Genomic DNA, 26,595 nt, shown 5'->3' with positions numbered 1-26,595 from the left:
CGACATGTGAGATTTTTTGTTTGGGCACCTAACTTGTGATCATACAGACTAGTTTGTTACACGCACATTTTTTTTCTGTACAATAACTGAGATTGATTATAAGCAAGCAAAGCAGATTTTTGATGATAATCAAATCATATAATGTGACAATACCTTGAGATCTCAACATGGGCCTAAAAGGTATTTCTCCATTGAATTTTGATAATGTTGCCTTTTTTATTTCCTTTAAAAGCCTTTTTTTTGTCAAGAAAGTTGAAGGCGATTATTGTGCTGCATATGATACACAATTACAGGATTCCCAATGAGATACATTTTTGTTATTTGCAATAAGGCATTTCTGCCGCTGTTATGCTTAATTTCTCTATGAATAATGCATGCAACTTAAAATTGAGAGTGATGATGAGGCTGGGCGTCTCTGAAGGTAATCAAGTTGGTGGATTGTTCAGCCTTGGCACTGTAAATACTAAATTCTGTACTGCAGCTGATATATGGGACTATTTTAGTATCTCTTAGTCCAATAGCATGATCTTTAGCGATATAACAGAGTAATTATCTTGGTGCCGTTAAATATGATAGCAAAGGTAGGTGGTCCTTGCAGGGGTTCTGCAGGTGACAATTATAGTTTTAAGTGAGGGGGTTTAGTACTGTTTAACAGAGAGAAACTGGAGAACCAGTGATGGGGGGGGGGGAATAATAATGTAGTGGAAAAATAATAATATATGGGTGGAAAAAACTACATTCTAATAAATAGCTTTTATTACATTTTATTTGTGCCCCAGAATTACTTTATGGATTCATTTATAGTCTTTTTTTTCTTGCTGCCTCGCTTAGAATGTCTTGTTTTTTCTATGGTTCTCAGTCATTCCGCATATTTTCATTTTCTAATGGTTACTTGTACTTGTTGCAATGATAAACAGTGGAAAACGTATCAACAGTTATCATCGTTTCAAATTTAAATTCTCGTAAAACCATTTTTCATTACGTTGACACTGCTCCTTTTTTGGAGAAACAGCTAGCTCGCTAACCGCTATCAGGCTTGAATGCTAACAAGAATACAAGAAACATTAAAGTCTTTCTCAGTTTTAAACATCATGCACCAATCTAAACATCTGAAACCTTTACAAATTAAAACGGAAATAAATAAACATATTTAAACACTTAAATGCCAAGAATATGGTAGTTAAGAAGCCAGAACAATATTTAATGTTCCAGCTGCTAAATCGAGTGTATTGCGTGTGTGTTCCCTATGATCATTTTAGTCACAATATGCATGATTTTTACCCTATTTTCTACTCAGTGTATATACTTACCACTTTTTCTGCAGTCTATTTCATCTTTAACGACACAACCACAACTGTCTCCAGTCTCAGAGACTGTTGGTTTCAAATATATTATTCATCATGTCTGCTAGATGTTTACTCTGCAGTGGGTTCGTCCATAAGAAATTCACAACCAAACAAGGGGATTCCATTATGTAACATTTTAATTAATTGACCATTCAATATCATTTTAAAGTCATACAGGTCAGTGGTGCTCAAACTATTTGCCCCGAAAGTCCAAAGAGAAAATGATCCAATGGTCCGCAGGCTAAAGACAGCAATTTTAAGTAGTGGTGTCCAGATACAGCATTTTCGCTTCCAATATTTTACCGACTTTGGAATTTTGAATATTGGTCGACACCGACATTGATCAGATATCCAATACCAGGAGGAATCATACGTATTTGTATTTTATTGTAGTGTGGAATGCAAAAAAAGTTTTGATCAAGTGAAATTAGGCAAAGAGAGAACATAGGTAGTTATGAAAAACACAAACTAATTTATTATTAATCGCTTGGAATGGACCTATGCGGTCTTTAATTTGAAGTGGAGTGGTGATTTACTATGTTAAGTTGATGACACTTTAAGTTGAATGATCTGGACACGCTTGGTACTGAATACTTTCCAATACTCTTTTGCCTTTGAGACTTTGTACGTGTAAGTACGTAATATGCAACTATACTTTTTTGATACTTGTTTATATTGACAAATGTGGTACTTAAGACTGCAATATTGTTTGAATTAAGGACACCTTTTACATTTTTCTTAGCTTTACTGTAGCGGCTAGCTCTCCTAGTAACCTATCTTACAATGTTTACTTTTTTTAAATGACCTGACTAAAATTCAAGAAAAGACCAAACTTGTGTGCTTATTGGAGGACATTTAGACGTTACTTGGCTGTCCAGCTTAGCACAAATTACCGCAGCGCAGAACTGTTTGTATCGAAACGCTTAAGAGATTTTACATGCAAGCTGTTATCATCTGATACTTTTTTTTTTTTTGCTAATCTCATGCCGATATTTTATATCAACATCAGATTGGAAACCCTTAATTTTAAATTTTTAAACACAAATAACCCTAATGTAAACAACCTTTAGCAAGTCAAACAAAATTACTTAGCGGGCCAAATTTGGCCCATGGGCCCCACTTTGGGCACCCCGATATACAGTAGATCGACTGCTGTATAAGATCAAATTAAATTCATAATTGTATTATGTCACAGACGGGCAAAATAAGAGCTGTGGGCAACAAAAAGGAGCCTATGCCGGACTTTGTGTCACCCAGTTCTTGCATCGCGGATGCGCGTTTTGTCGCGGCAAAATGCAAAATGGACCAGACAGGCAGGAATTGCAGGTAAGAGCTTGAGTTTAATACAAAAATAAAATAACACTGGTACAAAAAGGCAAAAGAAAGCGCGTGCCTATGCACGGGAAGCTAAGCTAATACTTAGCAGGGAGTCAAGAGTCAAAAAGGTGGTGTGCCGAGCGCACGGGAAGCTAAAATGAAACTTAGCACAAGAACGAGACATAAGATACCCGCGTGAATGTCGCTTAGAGCAAACAACGGATCAAGACCGAACTGATGTCGAAGGCAGGCTTAAATACTAAAACAATAATCAAAACACAGGTGCGCGTAAAAAACAAGAGCAGCTGGAACAAATGAGAAACCATGGTAACAAGATAAAACAAGGAAGAGCCAAACCAGGGATCAGAAGAGTCCAAAAACAAACAGGAAACACAAAAACAGGTCACAATTTATTTGAATTTTCTTAAAATTATTACTGAATTGACTCGGATGCAAGACATCATATTTTTCTGAGAAAAAAGTATGGACATATATTAGTTTAGCAATTTAGACATGCCAAAAGCGGGTCTTTACCTAAGCCAGCCAGAGCTTTTTTGCTGTCACTGACAACATTTTCATTTTAAAGATCAATGATTTCAGTCATCAAACGTAAGCCAAATAAAAATATGATATCTAATTAGTTTTTCAGAGGGGTTGTCAGCCTCATCTTATATTCCATTCAGTGAAAAATATTAGAATGCTCGGTGGATTTGTCTTAATTTTCTCAAACCTCTAAATGCACTATTTTTCTCTCTTATCAACATATTGCTTCACTTCAGTTCAAAACAGCTGTAACAGGCTCAGTTGTATGTTTGATTTAATTACAGACATACGGACAGAATTTCGACTTTGACTGTCGGTTATCATTTTAGAGCCTTTTTACATGCTTCCTTTTGTATCCCTGGTCACTTCCCTGTTTTTGCCACCACTAAAATACTATCCAATTAGATTTCTTTATCCCTCTATAGCTCACTCTCTTCTCCCAAGTTGGGTGATAATAGAGGGATCCATCACACCATTAGCTGCGGGCGCTTTTATACACTCAGCAAAATGCTGCATAGAGAGAACTGGAATTATAGGCCACAGCCTCAAACCTTAAAATATGCCCTGTGTTGGAATTGGTATGCACGTGGATGTGTGTGAATGATGATAGCAAGAGTCACGTTCCCTCCTAATGACTGATGATGCATTTTCAGGAGGGAAGAAGACAAATGTTGGCAAGTGGGCACATCTCTCACCCAGCTGTCGGGGGTACTGTCTATCTTTCTGTCTGCCTCTCTGTGTTGTTTCATCGCACACTTCTATTTTTCTCTTAAATTACATCTTCAGGCTTTGGGGAGAGCAGTTTTTGTATTGTGGCGCAACACTATATATGGTGGAAAGCATCCCCATAGAGAAGCTTCCTAAAGCTATCTGTCCTATCGCTGAACTTATCCATTTTTTTAAATGTGGTCAACTACAGCATACTCATATATATATATAAATATATATATATATATATATATATATATATATATATATATATATATATAAATATATATATATATATATAAATAAATACATATATATGTGTATACATGTATGTATGTATGTACATATGTACAGTACAGGCCAAACGTTTGGAAACATCTTCTTCTCATTCAATGTGTTTTCTTTATTTTCATGAGTACTTACAGTACATTGTAGATTGTCACTGAAGGCATCACAACTATGAATGAACACGTGGTGTTATGTACTTAAAAAAAAGGTGAATTAACTGAAAACATGTTTTATATTCTAGTTCCTTCAAAATAGCCACCCTTTGCTCTGATTACTGCTTTGCACACTTTTGGCATTCTCTCGATGAGCTTCAAGCAAACCTGTGAAGTGAAAACCATTTCAGGCGATTACCTCTTGATCCTCATCGATAGAATGCCAAGAGTTTGCAAAACAGCAATCAGAGCAAAGGGTGGCTATTTTGAAGAAACTAAAATCAACAAAGTTTGAGAAAAATTGGGCGGAGGACAGATCAAGGGTGTACAATTTAAAAAAAAAAAAAAAAAAAAAAGATATACATATAATTATAATTTTAATAATAATTTGAGTATATTTTTGTATTGTTTTTGCTTTTATTTTATTGTGTAACCAACCAAACCAAAGATTCAAGAAAAATAAGTATATTTCATAATAATATAAAAAAAAAAAAAATTGTATAATCTGCCAGCACTGCACAGTATATTTCTGAAACATTGTAGCTAATTGTCAAATAAGGTGTCAAATTATTGTTTTCCTCCCGAGAACTAGCGTTCAATAAGAGGACAAGAGGATACACTGTTTTGTTACAATAAAGTAAGATGATAACTATACAAAAAAATGTATGCCACCGCTGCAGCCCACTGCTCCCAACACTTCCCAGGGGATGATCAAGGGGATGGGTCAAATGCAGAGGACACATTTCACCGCACCTAGTGTGTGTGACAGTCATTAGTACTTTAACTTTAAGAAAAGTCCTATTCCAAGCAATGTCCAATTAAGGGTTTAGGACGTGTATGATCGATCACAGATGCTGCTTGATGATCGACTAATTAAAGGGGAACATTATCACAATTTCAAAAGGGTTAAAACCAATAAAAATCAGTTCCCAGTGGCTTATTTTATTTTTTGAAATTTTTTTCTAAATTTTACCCGTCCTGGAATATCCCTAAAAAAAGCTTTAAAGTGCCTGATTTTCGCTATCTGTGAAGCCACTGTCCATTTTCCTGTGACGTCATCCAGTGATTCCAATACAAACAACATGACGGTTACCACAGCAAGATATAGCGACATTAGCTCAGATTCAGACTCGGATTTCAGCGGCTTAAGCGATTCAACAGATTACGCATGTATTGAAACGGATGGTTGGAGTATGGAGGCAGATAGCGAAAACGAAATTGAAGAAGAAACTGAAGCTATTGAGCGAATAGCTATTGACGCTATTCAGCCATGTCTGCCTTAGCATTACCGGTAAAATGTGCTGACCAAACGATTAGGACTTTCGCATTGACACTGGAGTAACTTAAATCCGTTGATTGGTAAGTTTTTGTTTGGCATTAAATGTGGGTGGAAGGAAACGTTGGATGCAAATACAACTACAAATGTAAATACAGCTGGCCTAAATAGCATGTTAGCATCGATTAACTGGCAGTCATGCCGCAACCAAATATGTCTGATTAGCACATAAATCAATAACATCAACAAAACTCACCTTTGTGATTTTGTTGACTTTATCGTTGGGAATGCATCTGCTTTGAGTGTCGAGGATATCCAGACATTCTTGCCATCTCTGTGCCATCTCTGTCGTAGGGGTTTTCGCATCTCTTGACACTGGTGCAACTTAAATCCGTCGATTGGTTAGTGTTTGTTTGGCATTAAATATGGATGGAGGGAAAGGCTGGATGCAAATATAGCTACAAATGAGGCATAACGATGCAATATGTACATACAGCTAGCCTAAATAGCATGTTAGCATGGATTAGCATGCCGTGCTAATCGATGCACATTCTACGTAAATCAACTTGAATCCGTCCCTGATCGTGTTGTTACACTCTCCGACAACACACCGACGAGGCATAATGTCTCTAAGGTTCCCTAAAACAGTCGAAAAAACGGAAAATAACAGCGCTGATTTGACTTGCTGCATGTAATGTGGTGGAGAAAATGGCGTTGACTACCTAGGTGACGTCCCGTTTTGACGTCATCGCTTCGAGAGCAAATAATAGAAAGCCGTTTAATTCGCCTAAATTCACCCAGAAAATCGGAAATCGGTTAAAAAAATATATGGTCTTTTTTCTGCAACATCAAGGTATATATTGACGCTTACATAGGTCTGGTGATAATGTTCCCCTTTAAAAACACATTTCTTATCGGTCATGCTATGGTTTTCAAAGCTTGCAACTCTGATATGTCATGGAAGAAAGGAATGAATGGTTTAGCCTTATTTAACTGACCATCCTGCCCGGTATTGATGTATTAAATCTATTCTACATCAGTAGTCATAGTTACATGCATCCTCAGTCTTCACTAAATGTGAGAGCCGTTTGACACAGTGCTAATCAATACACATGATTAATCAATTAAATTATGATTGCTGTTGTCATTTGTTCTGGCCAATTGTAAATATTGTCACCGGTTTTTGTCATACCTATAATATTCTGTGATGTACATTACATACATTGGGCTTTATCCGAGACGTGAAAGCTTCTTGCTGTTGCTATAACATCATCAGACCAAGTGTCCATGTGCTTGTCATCCCCCAAGTCATGTAAAAGCGCCATGTTTATTCCTGTAGGATTCAGCAGCTGGTGACTCTGTGTCAGTGGCAAGGAGATGAAAGCCTTCAGGGCAACAGTAGCATTTTGTGCAAGTGTTGTTGTGCAACCCATGTGCATGTGTGTGTAACCATGCTGAGGGTAACCGGGGGGGTGGTTGGTTCATTAAACATGCAAATGAATGCTTATCTTCCCCCAACACCAGATATTGGTGAGAATAGATAAGAAGCAACCATGGTTCCGTGCCAGGGAGGCAGCCGGGGATAAGTGTGTGTCATTGAAAGTGAGAGAAACACTGCAACCAAAACATTGACAGTGATTGGCGAAATGGAAACAAGTCCAATGAGTGCAAACATTTTGAGTATTTGAGTAATTTTGCCTCGTAATTTATCTAAAAGCACACCTAAAGCCTCAGTTATTTTTTTCTTTTTGGTATAAAGCAGCAACATATTGCATTGGTGTTTTTGCATGTTCACGCCACAAAATAAGTTGCTTTGCCCTTTGAGGACTGTACAGGTCCACGTCAGGTAATACATGCGAGTAATGTATTCATTGTAATGTACATTGTTTTTTTTTTTACACATCCAAAATGCTAATCTGTGCTGAGTGGGTTACCACTGTGCTTAAGTTCCCCGTAACTTAATTACGTAAAATGTTCAAAGTGTATGTGCATCAGTTTCTCTGTGTTCTCCCTGGAATATTGGTGCTTATGCCATTCTTGTAAGAAGAACGTTGTGGGTTAGCAAATACGTATTTATGTGGATTACCACATCATATGTTTTGTTGACCACTAAAGCTATAAATATGTGTATTTGAGTGTGTGTGCATGGTGACATTTTCTTTTGCGTTTCGGGAGAAAAATTTTCCATTCATAAAGGGATTAGTATAAAACAGATTAAAAATAAATGAATCCAGCTTTAATTAGAACATTGGGTATGGTTGAAATGCATTTGCAGTCTGTAGTCATAATGTCACTGGTCATATTCTGTTGGCTTGTAAGATCCATTTTACATGAACTCTTTTCTCTCCAAACAATGACTTTACGTGTACAATTTAGTAATCTTCAAAAGTATAGCATAAGGACTTTGTAAGGATGATGTTTCAACGACAATACTCAAGTGTGTATGTTTTCTCCAAACATAAAACCCTGAGACGGACGTCATGGATGATGGCCTCTTTATTGTCCAAATCCCTTAGCTGTACTCTGTAGGGCTGTCTTTGCCTAAGGATGTTTTATAGTCAAATCTGAGTTGTACTGTTAGAGGAATATTTTTCACCTTGGCAGAATGGAATGTTCCGATATGTCCTATCGTCATGTTGGGAACGCTCTGTTCCGTTTAAGGCCAAATGCAATGAATCCACCCTGTGTTTGTATCTTCGCTCATACGCACACTTAGCATATACTTCCCAGTTTCGATAATGACAATTGGTGCCAAGTACGAGATGGTGCAAAAGCAATGTGTGTGTGTGTGTCAAAAGCACAAACATTGAGGTTAACTTTCAGTTTTGTTGGACTGAAGCCCAAAAAACTCCGTCTGTGAGGGGTAGCAGACCGGTCAAAAGCATGTGATCAGTGGGACCATCTTCAGAGAATCAATCAATCAATCAATCAATCAATCAATGATTATTTATATAGCCCTAAATCACTAGTGTCTCAAAGGGCGGCACAAACCACAACGACATCCTCGGTAAAGCCCACATAAGGGCAAGGAAAACTCACACCCAGTGGGACTCACACCCAGTGGGACGTCGGGGACAATGATGACTATGAGAAACCTTGGAGAGGACCGCATATGTGGAAAGTCTAGAATAAATAATGATTTGTTTTTGTTAGAAATATAGCTTGGTCCAGTTTGTTAAATATTCTAAGAAAGTGCAGATTGGATTTTAACCTACTTAAAACATCTCATCAAAATTCTAAAATTAATAGTAATCAGGAAAAATTACTAATGATGTTCCATACATTTTTTGGGGAATCTTTTCAAAAAGATTCGAATTGGGCTATTTTTTCTCTTCATTTTATTTCGGTTGAATTTAGAATTTTAAAGAGTCGAAATTGAAGATAAACTATTATTCAAAATTTAATTTTCATTTTTTTCGTGTTTTCTTCTCTTTTAAACCATTCAATTAAGTGTTTTTTTCATCATTTATTCTCTACAAAAAACTTTCCGTAAAAGGAAATAAAATTTACGACTAATGACAGACAGAAATACCCATTTTTTTAACATATATAGATTTATTTATTAAAGGTAAATTGAGCAAATTGGCTATTTCTGGCAATTTATTTAAGTGTGTATCAAACTGGTAGCCCTTCACATTAATCAGTACCCAAGAAGTAGCTCATGGTTTCAAAAAGGTTGGTGACCTCTGCTTTACACTTACTCCATTTGTAGAAATAATATGTGTAACTTCAATTCCAGTCTTCTTCCTTTATTTAAACAGTTGTTAAAATTAAAATAACTTAACATAACCCTTCAACAGGGAAAGCCAGAACATTTTTTTTGTACGTGACATGTATGTTAGCAATAGCAGTTCCTCTGTACAACAGGAGCTCTTTGGTGTTTCTAGGAATATACTGCAACTATGTTGAATCAAAGTCACTTCTAAGTTTTCAACTGAACTTGGTGGCCTGTTTGGTGTCTTTGCCAGGCCTCTTTTGACCCCTGGACCGCCAGTTAAATAGCCCTGCTACTTTTCCTTCACTCAAATTGCATCACCAAGTATTGATCCAAAACGTTTATGTGAAGTAATGGACAGTTTCAACAGAAGGCGACACCTTTTTGAGGACTTGCTGTGTTCTGTACAACGCAACATCACATTTTCAGTATCAGTGAAATCATGTTTCATGATAAACTTGATTGACAGTTGTCTGATGACTATGCTTTTTAAATCAATACTGTACCATGCACTAAACTAGGCTTTTAAACAGCTCAACACAAAAATGACAAACACAGTTTAATGACAAATAAATAAATGTGACTAGCCAGATTTAGTTTTTTACTGGAATATTTGTAATTGTGCGATTTGTATTCTTGTTTTAGGAACACTTGCATTCACAGAAAGAGCTACACCATGTGTAAGTTTCACACAATAATAGTACAAACCCCGTTTCCGTATGAATTGGGAAATTGTGTTAGATTTAAATATAAATGGAATACAATGATTTGCAAATCCTTTTCAACCCATATTCAGTTGAATATGCTACAAACACAACATATTTGATGTTCAAACTAATAAACATTTTTTCTTTTTTTCAAATAATCATTGACTTTAAAATTTGATGCCAGCAACACGTGACAAAGAAATTGAGAAAGGTGGCAAGAAATACTGCTAAAGTTGAGGAATGCTCATCAAACACGTATTTGGAACATCCCACAGGTGTGCAGGCTAATTGGGAACAAGTGGGTGCCATGATTGGATATAAAAACAGCTTCCCAAAAAATGATCAGTCTTTCACAAGAACAGATGGGGCGAGGTACACCCCTTTGTCCACAACTGCGTGAGCAAAAAGCAAAAGCCATTTACCAACAACATCCAGAAACGCCACCGGCTTCTTTGGGCCCGAGATCATCTAAGATGGACTGATGCAAAGTGGAAAAGTGTTCAGTGGTCTGAAGAGTCCACATTTCAAATTGTTTGTGGAAATATTCGACATTGTGTCATCCGGACCAAAGGGAAAGCGAACCACCCAGACTGTTATCGACGCAAAGTCCAAAAGCCAGCATCTGTGATGGTATGGGGGTGCATTAGTGCACAAGGCATGGGTAACTTACACATCTGTGAAGGCACCATTAATGCTGAAAGGTACATACAGGTTTTGGAACAAAATATGCTGCCGTCTAAGCGCCGTCTTTTTCATGGACGCCCCTGCTTATTTCAGCAAAACAATGCCAAGCCACATTCAGCACGTGTTACAACAGTGTGGCTTTGTAAAAAAAGAGTGCAGGTACTTTCCTGGTCCGCCTGTAGTCCAGACCTGTCTCCCATCAAAAATGTGTGGTGCAATATGAAGCGTAAAATAGGACAGCGGAGACCCCGGACATTTGAACAACTGAAGCTCTACATAAAACTACAATGGGGAAGAATTCCACTTTCAAAGCTTCAACAATTAGTTTCCTCAGTTCCCAAATGCTTATTGAGTGCTGTTAAAAGAAAAGGTATGTAACACAATGGTGAACATGCCCTTTCCCAACTACTTTGCCACGTGTTGCGTCCATTAAATTCTAAGTTAATTATTATTTGCAAAAAAAACTAAAAAGTTTATGAGTTTGAACATGGGCTTCACAGTGACAAAGGGGTTAGTGCGTCTGCCTCATAATATGAAGGTCCTGAGTAGACTGGGGTTCAATCCCGGGCTCAGGATTTTTCTGTGTGGAGTTTGCACGTCCTCACTGTGAATCCGTGGGTTCCCTCCGGGTACTCCGGCTTCCTCCCACTTCCAAAGACATGCACCTGGGGATAGGTTGATTGGCAACACTAAATGGTCCCTAGTGTGTGAATGTGAGTGTGAATGTTGGCTGTCCTTCTGTGTTGGCTCTGCGATGAGGTGCGGACTTGTCCAGGGTGTACGCCGCCTTCCGCCCAATTGTAGCTGAGATAGGCACCAGCGCCTCCCGCGACCCCAAAAGGAATAAGCGGTAGAAAAATGGATAGATGGATGGAGTTTGAACATCAAATATCTTGTATTTGTAGTGCGTTCGATTGAATATGGGTTGAAAATGATTTGCAAATCATTGTATTCCGTTTATATTTACATCTAACACAATTTCCCAACTCATATGGAAACGAGATTTGTACTTAATGTTGATTATTACGATAATGCTTTGATTGTCAAAGATTTTTGGCCGTATAATCTGTGATATTTCGTTTTTTTTAACATGTCCTGTCCAGCTACTCAGGCAAATCATACAGTTGATGTAGATGCCCATATATGGAAGTCTTATTGTAGCAAAATTATTTGCAAACGTGTATGTCAATCTCTGTGCGTGTAATTTAATTTGCGTGCATGTGTATTAGTTTGTGTGTTAGTATATCATTCTGAGTGTGTGTATTCAAATCCGCATATGTGTGTTTTAGATCTGTGTGTACTGACGTCTCTGAGCTTTGCTATCCATCAATACCCACAGGCGGTCTTATTTATGTGCCTGCCCTTCATATGTGTCTTCTCCCTGCCAGCCATATTGTAGTTTTTTGCACTTCTATGTGGATTCTACTGTCAGATATACGTTAGAACTAAATGCTACTTTGTATTAGAAATAGTAACAATAGAGGTATATGTGCATGTATGAGCCAGTCTGCCCCACAAAAAGAGGAAAGAGAAAAAGAAGGAGCTTATTGACTACAGTGTCCAACTGCAATAGCCGACTTGCGCAAATCTTTTCGGGTAAATTTCTACCATTTATGGATACTCCACTGACATCACACCTGGGAAAACGTCACAAACTGCAGATTTTAAACAGCTTGTTTGGAGGAAAAAAGTTAAAGTTAAAGTACCAGTGATTGTCACACACTTACTAGATGTGGCGAAATTATTCCCTGCATTTGACCCATCACCCTTGATCACCCCCTGGGAGGTGAGGGGAGCAGTGGGCAACAGCAAGTATGAAGGAAGACAAGATTGTTTTATACATATCCCCGCCATGCCTCCATGGTTTCATTAAAACATTTTGGGACTTATGCAGATCCCAAATACACAATAACAGGTACCAATAGGTAATACATCAGACGCAGACCAAGCCATCAATCCACCATGCCTACATTTAACCAACCACTAAAGAAAGTATGCAATTCAAACCAACCACAAAAGACAGTATGCAATTTAAACCAATCAGAAACATTGTAAGGCGGGTCTTGGCATATCTCTTTCATGCACCTGAGCTGAGCGTTGTTTCGGATTTGTTTAAATTGCGTCGTGTCTTCCGTGATTGGTTAAATGGAGGCACACCTCAGATACGCACACGCAGATTGTATTACTTATTTTTTTCACTGGCATTTAACGAGCGCGGACACTCCCTTCTTCTCTCCCTAGTCTCTCCTGCTGGCTTCTTTGTTTTGTCTTGTCTTAACTTTCTTGTTGCCTCTTTTTGCACTGCTCTCCAAATCTAAACAATGGAATTGATTACCTGACCTACCAACGAAATTGACAAGATCTCGGGTTTGGGGGAACCTGCCTGTCCTGACACACGACAGAATGTTGAGAAGAAAAGGAGTGCTGTGTGCATGGCAACCCTTTCAGTGGTGGATATTGACTATATCTACCTATTTGGAATCATGACAACAGGACATCTGCTGATTGGAGTAGGCGATGCTCTTGTCTGTCGACAAATTGGAAAATGCTGGCATCCTTTATAGTACCCTAAAGCTGCCACAAATGATAGGAGGATGTGGGGAGAACTGTGGATAATCTAGAGATTTTGGATAACATTGGACCGTCTGCCCTGCAGGATGAATTTGAGGACCAGAAATAGACATTTAAGAGTGAAAAGCAATTTTTTTTCTTGCTCGCTAAAAATAAACATCCTAATTTGGATTGTTTCCCTGACTTCGAGACTTTGAGCAGTGAAGAAACAACAAACTCCTTTCCTGTCTCTCATGGACACACACCTGTTGTTGACGATTTTAAACTGACAGGAACCCAGTCTGAGATTGATTTTTTGTCACTCATCTGCTCCCAGCATCTACCTTATTTCCACCTTTTAAGGAGCGCCATGTGGTGACCCATTAGTGTTCCTTTTCTGTAACCCTGTTCAGTGTTTGTGTTTCTAATCTTGAATGGGTTTTTGTTGAAAACAAAATGTTGTTGTGCTTGTGCAATGACAATAAAGATCCAGCCATCCATCCATTACATGCATACACTTTTAAAGTTGTATTACACGCTCACAAATCTGGATGTGCTCGTTCAAATCTTACACGGAAGAAGAGTGGCAAAAGTAAGTAAACAGCCTATCGAGGGTTCTTTCTAATTAGGGACAGAAAGACAACTTTAAACACTCATATATGGATCTGAATACACACACTCAGATAGATATACAGACAAATTAGTACACATGCACGCAAATTGGATTACAAGCACACGGACTGAGATACATGTTTGCTAACAATTTAGCTACATTAATACTTACATATATGGGCATCTACATCAACAATATGATTTGCCTGAGTAACTGACCAGGACACGTTAAAAGAAAAAGAAAAAACATATTATATTACGCAACATCATAACAATCAACATTTTGTGTTGTTATTGCGTGAAACTGGTATCCAAGCATAGTGTAGCTCCTTCTCTAAATGCAAGTTATACTAAAGCAGGAATACAAATTCTGTATTCTTACAAAATTTGGCGACACACAGCCTTTTTTAGAATTGTCATTAAATCGTGTTTGTCCTTTTTTTGTTGAGCTATTTAAAAGAGCATAATGTCTAAAACACATTTCATCAAAGCAAATTAATTGTCCATATCGCAATTAAATATTTGAATAATTTTATATATATGTTTGTGTGTGTGTGTGTGTGTGTTTGTATGTATATATACATATATATGTGTGTATATATATATGCATGTATGTTTATATATGTATCTATATATATATATATTAATATACATATATAGATTAATGTGTGTATATATATGTGTGTTATATATATATGTATATCTATATATATACACACATATATATATATATATATATGTGACGGTACAACGGGAGAAGAAGACGGCAGAGGAACGATGACGTCGTTAGCTGTCAGCGTATTTAATGACAGTTTAGTGTGTGAGTGAGATGTGTATTTAACCAAAGAGATGTAGTGTGACGAAGTGTGAGACTTATCTGAGTATGGTTGCCAGAGGGTGTTGAGGATGCGTGTTGGGATCCAGGCGGAAGTCCAGCAAGGAGCAAGGCGGAATCGAACGTCGGGGAGCAGGCAGATGGTCAAGGGCAGGAGCTTGGTTTCGTGGTCGTTAGGCAGGCGTGAGGTCGATGTCCAGGAAGGCAAGGGAAAATCCACGGGAGGTCCAAGGTGACGAGACACACAACTCGACGACAAGGAAGGATGGCGGGAGGCTGGAAGACGACACAACACAGGAGACAATGAGCACAACAGGGAAGGACCACAGGGAGATAGTTTGCACATGCAGAGGAGCTAGATACGTGTGGGCTTACTGTACTGGGTACGTGAAGCTACGTTCTCGCGTCGGATCTCAGGCTGCGTCTGCTCTTGAAGGCAGCTCGCTCATCACAGGCAGGTGTGTAGTTTGGTGAGTGTTTGCAGGTGCGAGGAGGCACGCCCGCAGCGGAGAGAGAGCACATGTGGGAGTGGCCCGTGGTGTGCTTGTCCGGACGCCCAGCAGGAGGAGACATAGCAGGAAGAGAGGAAGCAGGAGTGTGACCCATAACAGCACCCCCCCCTCTTACGCGAGACTCCCGGCGAGCTTCGGGGTGAGCTCTGTAAAAGTCCTTGATAAGGGAGGGGTCGGCGATGTAAGAGGCCGGTACCCAGGACCTATCTTCAGGGCCATAGCCCTCCCAGTCCACAAGGTAGACCCAACCCCTCCCCTGTCGCCGAACCTTGAGGATCTCCTTGACGGTCCAGACTTGGTCCCCATCCTCGAGGACTCTAGGAGGGGGAGGAGCGGGGGTGGGGGCGGACAGGGGACTGTTAACAACAGGTTTGACCTGGGAGACATGAAAGACAGGATGAGATCTCATGGAATGTGGAAGATCCAATTGTACAGCAGCAGGGTTGATCTTCGATTTGACCGTATAAGGTCCAACAAAACGTGGTGCAAGTTTCTGGGAGGAAATCGGGAGGTGGAGGTCCTTGGCCCGAAGCAGGACCTGCTGTCCGGGCTGGTAGTCGGGAGCCGGGATGCGCCGCCGGTTGGCATTGCGACACATCCTAACAGACGCCTTCAATAGGGAAGCACGGGCGGACCTCCACACTCTGCGGCATCGTCTCAGGTGTGCCTGGGTGGAAGGAGTTGCCACCTCGATCTCCTGGGAAGGAAACAAGGGAGGTTGAAATCCCAGCCAGCATTCAAATGGAGACATACCCGTAGCTGCGCAGGTCAAGGAGTTGAAAGAGTACTCCACCCATGGAATAAACTTACTCCAGGAATTAGGCTGTTGCGCAGCCATACAGCGCAGCATGGTCTCCACCCCTTGGTTGGCCCTCTCTGCTTGACCATTGCTTTGGGGGTGGTAGCCGGAAGTCAGACTGACCGTGGCCCCAATGCCCTTGCAAAAACCCTGCCAGACCCGAGAAATGAATTGAGGGCCACGATCAGAGACTATGTCGGAGGGGATCCCGTGGATCCTGACCACATGCTGGACCAGCAGGTCTGTGGTTTCAGCAGAGGATGGAAGCTTGGGCAAAGGAATAAAGTGTGCTGCCTTGGAAAACCTGTCGACGATAGTGAGGATTGTGGTGTTACCTTTAGAAGTGGGAAGTCCAGTGATGAAATCAACAGCAATGTGGGACCAAGGTCGATTGGGGATGGGAAGAGGGTGTAAGAGGCCGGCAGGAGGGCTGTGGCTTGCCTTGTTCCGGGCGCAGACGCTGCAGGCGGCGACAAACTCCCGGGTATCCGCCTCCATGGTAGGCCACCAAAAACGGCGTCGGATAAAGCCTAGTGACCTATGGACTCCGGGATGACAGGTAAACACACTAGAATGAGCCCAATCAAGTACCTTGGCCCTTAAAGGTTCTGGGACGAACAGCCTATTAGGGGGTCCGTTTCCGGGACCAGGGTCAGAACGTAAGGCCGTCTTGACCAGGCCCTCGATCTCCCAAGTTACCATCCCGATGATGCGGTTAGGGGGAAGGATGGTCTCGGAAGTAGACTTAACGGTAGGTTCCTCTGAGAAAATTCGAGAAAGAGCGTCCGCCTTGCCATTGCGTGAAGCAGGTCTGTAGGTGAGAGTGTAATCGAATCGACAGAAAAATTGTGCCCAGCGAGCTTGCCTGTCATTCAGTCTTTTAGCGGATCGGATGTGAATGAGGTTGCGATGGTCGGTCAGGACCAGGAACGGATGCTTGGCCCCCTCCAGCCAGTGTCGCCATTCGACCAGCGCCTCGTGGACTGCCAACAGTTCTCGGTTCCCAGCATCGTAGTTTCTCTCAGCTGGAGAGAGACGTCTAGAAAAGAATGCACAAGGGTGCAACACATTACTCCCACTGGAACGCTGGGACAAGACTGCCCCAATCCCGGAGTCAGAAGCGTCCACTTCAACCGTGAACGGCACATCCGGGTCAGGGTGTACGAGAACGGGGGCGGAACTGAAGCTCCTCTTGAGGTTCTGGAATGCCACGTCTGCCTCCTTGTTCTACCTAAATGCAGTGATCGTAGATGTTAGTGCGTGGAGAGGTGCAGCTACCTTACTGAAGTTGAGGATGAATCGACGGTAAAATCCTGCAAAGCCTAGGAATCGCCTCAGTTCCGTACGGGTGTTTGGTTGAGGCCACTCCATAACCGCTTTGACCTTCTTAGGGTCGGCTCTGATGTTACCCTTCTCGATGATGTGGCCAAGGAAGTTTACAGAAGATGAATGGAATTCACATTTCTCTGCCTTGACGAAGAAGCGGTTCTCGAGGAGGCGCTGTAGGACCTGTCGGACATGCTGCTGATGCTCCTGCATGTTGTGAGAGAAGACCAGAATATCATCCAGGTAAACAACCACAAATTTGTCGAGCATGTCTCTTAAAACGTCGTTAACTAGAGCTTGAAAGACAGCTGGGGCGTTGGTCAGGCCGAAGGGCATGACCCGGTACTCGAAGTGGCCAAGGTGCGTGTTGAAGGCTGTCTTCCAGTCACCCCCCTTCCTAATCCGGACAAGATGGTAAGCATTGCGGAGGTCAAGCTTGGTGAAGACAGTTGCAGGAGCAAGAGGTTCAAAGGAGGAGCTCATGAGTGGAAGGGGATACCGGTTCTTGACTGTGATGGCGTTGAGTCTTCGGTAGTCGATACAAGGGCGTAGGGAGCCATCCTTCTTGCCGACAAAGAAGAATCCGGCGGCTACCGGTGACTTGGAGGGAGTGATGATACCTGAAGAGAGTGAGTCCGTAATATAGTTAGACATAGCCTTCTTCTCAGTTATGGACAGGTTGTACAAGCGGCTAGAAGGAAGTACTGCGTCAGGTACGAGATCAATGGCACAGTCGTACGGTCTGTGCGGGGGTAGAGATAGTGCCTGGGCCTTATTGAATACAGCTGCAAGGTCATGGTAAACCGCGGGGACCCCAGACAGGTCAGATGGGGATGACTTAAGCTTGGGGCTCTCCAAGACAGGGGATGCTGCCTTGAGACAGTTAGCATGGCATGCCGTGCTCCAGGATAGGATCTTACCAGAGATCCAGGAAATATGGGGGTCATGCTGGCGAAGCCATGAACGGCCGAGGACAAGAGGAGCGATAGGGGCATTGAGGATTAACAAGCTAATCTGCTCCGTGTGGTTGCCGGACAGGGTTAGTGTGAGCAGTGCTGTACGGTGGGTGATGGGACCCAGGGGATGCCCGTCCAGGGCCTGAGCTGGTAAAGGCTTGTCCAGAGGTAGAAGCTCAATCCCGGCCTGACAGGCAAAATTACGGTCCATAAAACTAACATCTGCTCCTGAGTCCACATACCCTCCCACCTTCAGTCCTCTTGATTCCCAAGACAATGTTGCGGGGAAAAGGACACCAGGGTCACAGTGGCTCCGGGTAAAGGTGGTATGGCTCACAAGTACTCCCCTTACTTGTGAGCCTGGTCTTTTGGTCGTGTGGGGCAGGTCACGATCATGTGACCCCCACAACCACAGTAGAGGCAGAGGCGCTGACGGAACCTCCTTTCCCGTTCCTCCGTGGCCAGTCTAGTCCTGCCCAACTGCATGGGTTCCATCCCGCTGGTTGGTGCAGGGAGAAACCCAGACTGGTCCACCAAGTGGGCGCCTTCATCCCCACCTCTGGCCGCGCTAGGAGAGTAAGAAACGGTACGGTTCCCCCACACCGGCCTTCTGGTCCTCTCCTGGACTGAAAGTCTTCGTTCAGCCGCTCGTTCCTTGAGTCTCTTGTCCATCAGTAGGGCCAGCTGAATGAGGTCCTGGTAGGAGGCAGGTTGGTCCCGCAACAATCCGTCCTTGATCTCGTCGGAGAGGCCTCGACGGTAGGCGCTCAACAAGGCCTTGTTATCCCACCCGCTGTCTGCGGCCAGGGTGCGGAACTCAAGAGTGTAATCTGCCACAGAACGAGAACTTTGCTGAAGGGAGTGTAGACGTGAGGCGGCGTCTCCTCCATCGGAGGGATGGTCAAAAACTGCCCTAAACTCCGTGCGAAAAACATCATAATTCATGCTGAGGCCAAGGTTGTGGTCCACAGCTGCTGTGGCCCACTGGAGAGCCCTTCCGGTCAATAAAGAAAAAATAAAGGCAATCTTGGCCCCGTCAGAGGTGTACCGGGAGGGCTGATGACGAAATACCATATCACACTGGACCAGGAAACCACGACATAACTCAAAATCCCCTTCGAAAGCCTTAGGGTTAGCGATCTTCGGCTCGCAGGAAGACGGGGGCTGTGTGGGGGCTGCCGCGGCGGGGGCAACTAGTACGCGCTCCGGGGGGGCGGCAGAGCTTGGGGAGATCAAGTCCAGTCGAGCCAACATGCTAGCAAAAGCAGCATCCAGCTTATTCTCAAGAACACAAAAGCGCTCTTGGTGCTGCTGGAGTGCAGTGTGCATGGCTGCGACACTTGGTACCGGGGAGCCTCGGGAGGGGAGCAGGGTACGTGCCGCGTCTTTGCCGTCTGGTTCTGACATGGCGAGAACGTACTGTGACGGTACAACGGGAGAAGAAGATGGCAGAGGAACGATGACGTCGTTAGCTGTCAGCGTATTTAATGACAGTTTAGTGTGTGAGTGAGATGTGTATTTAACCAAAGAGATGTAGTGTGACGAAATGTGAGACTTATCTGAGTATGGTTGCCAGACGGGTGTTGAGGATGCGTGTTGGGATCCAGGCGGAAGTCCAGCAAGGAGCAAGGCGGAATCGAACGTCGGGGAGCGGGCAGATGGTCAAGGGCAGTAGCTTGGTTTCGTGGTCGTTAGGCAGGCGTGAGGTCGATGTCCAGGAAGGCAAGGGAAAATCCACGGTAAGTCCAAGGTGACGAGACACACAACTCGACGACAAGGAAGGATGGCGGGAGGCTGGAAGACGACACAACACAGGAGACAATGAGCACAACAGGGAAGGACCACAGGGAGATAGTTTGCACATGCAGAGGAGCTAAATACGTGTGGGCTTATTGTACTGGGTACGTGAAGCTACGTTCTCGCGTCGGATCTCAGGCTGCGTCTGCTCTTGAAGGCAGCTCGCTCATCACAGGCAGGTGTGTAGTTTGGTAAGTGTTTGCAGGTGCGAGGAGGCACGCCCGCAGCGGAGAGAGAGCACATGTGGGAGTGGCCCGTGGTGTGCTTGTCCGGACGCCCAGCAGGAGGAGACATAGCAGGAAGAGAGGAAGCAGGAGTGTGACCCATAACAATATATATATATATATATGTATATATATATATATATATATATATATATATATATACATATATATATATATATATATATATATATATATATATATATATGAAAGGTTGTATGGTGTACTAGTATAGTACTGCGGTACTAATTTCTCAAAAACTGTACTATACTCTATTTTGAAAAATACCGGTTCCCACTTCTTTTCCTTTTTTGTGTTTACGGGCATGATGGCGCGTTGTCGTCACGTCGTGTCATTGCTGTTTTTACGAGCAGAGGAGCATGTTCGGCAGAGCACAATCACATACTGTAGTACTTACAAGCAGACAAAATGTGTAGACAGAAAAGGGAGAATGGACACATTTTGGCTTAAAAACTAACAATATAGGTGAAGCTACAAGAGGTGTTTTAAAACATGGCTAGCAGCTAACGTTCATCCGCGGTCGGCGGTGTTTCACCTACTTCTAAATCACTAATCCTCGCCTCCATAATGACAATTAAAGTACGTGTTTTACAAGTATCATCCCAGCAGGATGAGGAATAGCTAAGCATGCTTCACGACACACAGTAGGAGGATACAATAGCTCACCGGCGTCACCGCTAACAAAAGATAGTACTCCTCAGTGTAAACAAATGCCATGGGTGGATCTACACCTGACACCCACTGTAACAATACCAAATAAAAGAGGGAATGATTACAACAATATTTTTTGCCGTCACAAATTATTTTTTCCTTTTTTGAAAGTCATATTATGTATATGAACTCAGGAAATACCTCCCTGGTCATATGAGGATGGCCATTGTATGATCCACTAACTACTTTGTATCGGATCAATACATGCATTTGTGTTATCATCCAAAACTAATGTAAAGTATCCAAACAGAAGAATAAGTGATTATTACATTTTAACAGAAGTGTTAAAACGGAAAATAAACCGATATTAACTGTAAATGAATAAGTGGATTAATAATCAATTTTTACAGCTTGGCCTTCATAAGTTTGACGAACTAATAGGTAGATAAATGACACAATATGGTACTGCGTATGTCAGCAGTCAAATTAGGAACATTTGTTTTCTTACTTACTACTCAAAGACAAGTTGTCTAGTATCTTCACTATTTTATTTAGAGCCAATATTGTTCTCCGATTGCAATAAGAAATACATGGTTAATGTGCCGTAAGATTTTTTGGGTCAAAATAAAGTCAGTATATTTGTATAGGAACAACCCTAATATATATATATATATATATATATATATATATATATATATATATATATATATATACATATTCAAAATTAGGCTGCTACATTACTAATGATTATTGTAACTATAGCTGAAAAAAATAGTATAACAGCAATAGGACAGACTATTTATCCCTGAACACCATGCAGTTCATGTAGGCTTTATGATGCACTTACATTATTATATCAACTATCAGAGACAGAAACTCTTCATTTAACATGATGTCCTTTTTTGCTGCTTCAACACAGCTCAATCAACACAGAAAAGGGTAAAGTGAAATAACTTAGTTGTTAACTGTAGGTCAATAATGCAATAATGCTTGTCTTTCTCTCAGACAGACAGGACTTTGCTGTTTGTAACACACACGCACACACGCACGCAGGCACGCACACACACACACACACACACACCGCACGGTGAGCTAACGTTACGCTAAAAGCTAATTAGCTTTCACCTCAAGGACTGCGAGCGAGCTGAACTGCCGCTTATATTTCTAGAACGTCAATGGGCTCATAGTGATGTTACTAGTTTATTATAATTTGGGGAGAGTCCGTTGCCTTATGTTTACCTGCTAAACACCTTTCTGCTCACCCTACCGCAGGAGCAGTGACTGCATGCGCTCTAAAAACGCACTGCTGATTGGCTGTTACATGTGCTCTGAATTCGCACTGCTGATTGGCTGTTACCGCTCTGCGTGTAACCAATCAGATGGTTGTGTGGGTGGGACAATGCTGGGTGCTGCAGAGACGTACTGACAGAGGCAGAGGCAGATCCAAGCGGAGCAGCTTATTAAGACATTAGTTGAGGCGGTGGCTCTTTGTTGTTAAGGCCGCCGCCTTTACAACAAAATGCTGTGGGAAACCCTGTATATGTATGTAATAATAATAATAATAGATTATATCTTATATGGTGCTTTTCTATTATTAGATACTCAAAGCGCTCACAGACAAGTGGGAACCCATCAATCATTCCCACCTGGTTGTGGTAAGCTACATTTGTAGCTACAGCTGCCCTGGGGTAGACTGACGGCCCCCCGGGCCACTACCTATCAATCATTCATCATTCATTCACCAATGAGCAGCACTGGGGGCAAAGGTGAAGTGTCCTGCCAAAGGACAGAACGGCAGCGATATGGATGTCAAGAGGTGGGGAGCGAACCTGCACCCCTCAGGTTTCTGGCACGGCCGCTCTACCCACTACGCCATACCGCCCCTTATGTATGCATGTATGTATAAAAGTATATATGCATGTATATTTTGTGTTAACATTTGTTGGTGTTTAGAACGTATTAATTGGATTTGTATGCTTTTTATTGGGAAAAATAGCTTTGACTTTCATACAATTCAGTCTTCATCAAGCCTTTTGGATTGAATTACTGACAGAAACCAAGGAAACACACTACTAAAAAATTAAGTTGTGTCCATCTGAAGAGTACAGGTAGCCCCTGTGGTCCTTGGCTAACCCCAGTGGGACTTCTCGAGGTTTCAGGGCTTTAGGTAGTCCCTTGATTGATTGTGTGCTACAGAGACCTGATGGCTAGTTTTTCCCTCACTGGTGTGAGTGCTGAAGCATACGTGGAGAATAGTGGTATGTGAACTCTGCAAACCGCAGGTGAAAACTTGTCTTGCCGTGTGGTGAACGTTATTTGCTGGGCATTGGAGCATTCAGGTTTTGAGGCTGGGAGGACATCTGCTGTAGCTTCTCCTATTTGCAGGCATCTTGATATCCCTTAGAGCTTTATGTATCAGTGTTAAAACAAGGATTCCATTTATACAACGTTTTTTACTGTTGTATATGTTCGGCATGCAAAGCACTTCTAGCAGTGTCAATGGTAAGTTAGATGCACCCCGCTATGGCCAGATGGCTCCTGCATGGATGTGTGTTCTCTGGGTCTTAGATGGAGTTGTTGAGTCATTGCGGAGCAGACATGAAGATATAGTGTTATAGCTGCTCCAGCCAACTCCTCTCTCACCACTTAATTAAAAAACTCCGGTCCCAGGGTCCCATTGGATGTCACATCCTATCCTTCTCCTCCATCAGCCTCACTCTGCTGTAAATACATCCCTACATACTGTACCTATGCATACTAGTACAGCCTCATCAAATATCACACCTACCCTGTTATTTCTGTTCTTGAGTGTTATTCATCTCCATTTGCGATGTAGCTGTGAGTTACACCTCAGATATCTGAAGCATGAATGATATGTTAAAAGTAAATTACCATGTTATTGTTTTCACACTGGGTATACAGTATTTCCTTGAATAGCCGCCGGGGCGCTAATTAATTTAAAACCTCTTCTCACTCCTGCGCTTATTCAAGGCATGCGGTAAAAGTAAGCAGGCGCTAATAACTTTAAAACCTCTTCTCACCCCTGCGCTTACCAATGGCATGCAGTAAAAAATTGAGTGTGATGTAAGGATACCATCATGAAAAACACATTTAAAAAAAAAAAAACGTTATTATGGTTATTATTTTCAGCACTGGTGGTTGGGGACTACTGCTCTACAACATGTCATCACGCCCGCCTTTACACCATGCTATCTGCGTGCCGGCCGGACGCATGCATTTCGCTGCTTCTCGTACGAGATTCCAAGGCATACTTGTTCAACAGCCATACCGGTTACACTGAAGGTTGTGATATAAACAACTTTAACACTCTTACTAATATGCGGCAAACTGTGAACCCTAACCAAACAAGAATAACAAACACATTTCTGGAGAACATTGGCTCTGTAACACATTATAAACGCAACATAAGAATTACCCAGAATGCCATTCTTCCATGACTCTTACTGGCTATATTATACACCCCCGCACCCCCAACCCCGCCCACCTCAACCGACGCACGGAGGGCGGGGGTGGGGTTTGGTGCTAGCAGGGTGTATGATATAGCCAGTAAGAGTCATGGATGCATGGCATTCTGGGTAATTGTTATGTTGCGTTTATAATGTGTTACAGAGCCGATGTTCCCCCGAAATGTGTTTGAGGAGAAAAGAAAAGAGACGGCAGATCAACTGGTCTAAAAAGGGGGTCTATTTAAAGGCTAGAGTATACAACAGACTTTTTAGATGGGACTTAAATGCTTCTACTGAGGTAGCATCTCAAACTGTTACCGGGAGGGCATTCCAGAGTACTGGAGCCCGAATAGAAAACGCAGACTTTTTTTTGGGCTCTGGGAATCACTAATAAGCCGGAGTTCTTTTAACGCAGATTTCTTGCCGGAACATATGGTACAATACAATCGGCAAGATAGGCTGGAGGTAGACCACATAAGGGATGTAACAATGCAACGTTTGGAGTTTGCACGCGTCTGACAGACTGTTGTCAACGTAAGGCTGTCGAGTTAAACGATCACTTAATGCAAAACCACCATATATTTCCTGTTCTTTTTTGGCTTCACTGCTTCACTGCACTGCAGTTTGTGTCGATCGGTGCTGCGGGCTAGCACATCGAAGCCGGCTAGCATTAGCAGCCTGAGATACAGATGTGTGGATTTCTTTTGTTGCTGGATGCTTCGGCATATAGACCATCAGAATGCCTCCACCAAAGCAAAGCCCGACTTCGGAGGTGTTTGAGGAGATGAAGCTCACACTCCACTCCCTGCCAGCAATGTGACTGCGGTCAGAACGCAGCAGGAGCAGCTTCTTGGGCTACTGGAAGAGGTGTAACAGCTACGCCTTGAGAAAATGGAAAAAGACCAGCGCATTGTGGACCTGGAGCGGCATGTAGACAAGCCGGAGCAATACTCCCGCATTAATGATGTGGTCATCAAGATCAAGCCGCGCTCCTACGCGCGTGTGGTGGCCGTGGACAGCGGGGAGCCCAGCGAGCAGGAGACACAGTCGGTGGAGCAGCAGGTGGCTTCCTATCTCCAAAGCAGGGGGATAGAGATGAACCTGGAGCACATCAAGGCTTGTCACCCACAGCCCATGAAGAACCAGAGACCACCAGACCACCAAAACGAAAAACACTATGGCGAGAATCTCTAAACGAATAACAACTGAGGAAACAATATGTGCCCTAAACAATAGTTTAGCACAGGGATAGGGAACCTATGGCTCTAGAGCCAGATGTGGCTCTTTTGATGACTGCATCTGGCTCTCAGATAAATCTTAGCTGACATTGCTTAACACGATAAGTAATTAATAATTGCTGAGGAGAGACGGCCTTCACCCTAACCAGGAAGGCGCTATCCTCTTGTCTCGGAACATAGATTTCGCATTGAGCCACATTTGACTAACTGCACTAGAGCAAGCCCGGTCACAGGCAATTACAGAGCCTGCTAGCCTGGGTATGGAGTCAGTTAAGCTAGAACTAGCCAGCGCCAGGCTGGATGATCCCTGTACACATAGCAATTTTCGTAGAATAATACACAACTCACCAAATGTTTTTTCTGCTGTGTCTATGACTACGTCAGAGTTAGACATGCGTTCTACTGAGGTGGCAAATTATGATGCGTTCAGTTTATCGCAGCGCCAAGTAGACAATCTAAAAATTCCCGTCATATCAATTCCTAGATATGGTCGTAATTATTTTAAGTACACTGCGCATAATAAACGCAACATTATTAATATTGCTACTACGGATAATTTTATCAACAACTCCTTAAAACAGCCCACTACCTATAATATGGGCTTTTTAAACATCAGATCTTTGTCTCCCAAAACGTTATTAGTCAGTGAGGTCATTAGAGACAACAACCTTAACGTCATCGGTCTTAGCGAAACCTGGCTTAAACCAGACGACTTTTTTGCGATAAATGAGGCATCCCCTCCTAACTATACGAATGCGCATATTGCCCGTCACCTCAAAAGGGGAGGGGGGGTCGCACTAATATACAACGAAAACTTTAACTTTAGTCCTAACTTAAATAATAAATATAAATCGTTTGAGGTGCTTTCTATGAA

At 42.4% G+C, this 26,595-nt stretch overlaps 2 protein-coding genes across 9 annotated transcripts in view; one reads left to right on the top strand and one right to left on the bottom strand.

Moving 5' to 3' along the window:
• ctnnd2a (catenin (cadherin-associated protein), delta 2a) overlaps nucleotides 1–26,595 on the top strand; it is a 747,299-nt gene that overhangs the window by 272,494 nt on the left and 448,210 nt on the right. The gene's annotated exons all lie outside the window — the stretch shown is intronic.
• Nucleotides 14,682–15,941, bottom strand: LOC133569571 (uncharacterized). 2 transcript variants are annotated; one of them, XM_061922005.1, is made up of 2 exons: nucleotides 15,109–15,941; nucleotides 14,682–15,009 (listed from the first exon to the last, which is right to left on the bottom strand). In XM_061922005.1, the coding sequence occupies exon 1, from the start codon at nucleotides 15,841–15,843 to the stop codon at nucleotides 15,127–15,129; it is 717 nt and encodes a 238-aa protein (XP_061777989.1). In that variant the 5' UTR covers nucleotides 15,844–15,941; the 3' UTR covers nucleotides 14,682–15,009; nucleotides 15,109–15,126. The 2 variants fall into 2 exon arrangements, with proteins under 2 accessions (XP_061777989.1, XP_061777990.1); XM_061922006.1 differs by having other exon boundaries at nucleotides 15,114–15,941.

This window comes from Nerophis ophidion, linkage group LG15, assembly GCF_033978795.1.
Source record: "Nerophis ophidion isolate RoL-2023_Sa linkage group LG15, RoL_Noph_v1.0, whole genome shotgun sequence".
Taxonomy (NCBI): Eukaryota; Metazoa; Chordata; class Actinopteri; order Syngnathiformes; family Syngnathidae; genus Nerophis; species Nerophis ophidion.
Note: the sequence above shows the minus strand (reverse complement) of the source record. Positions and strands in the feature narration are given on the sequence as shown.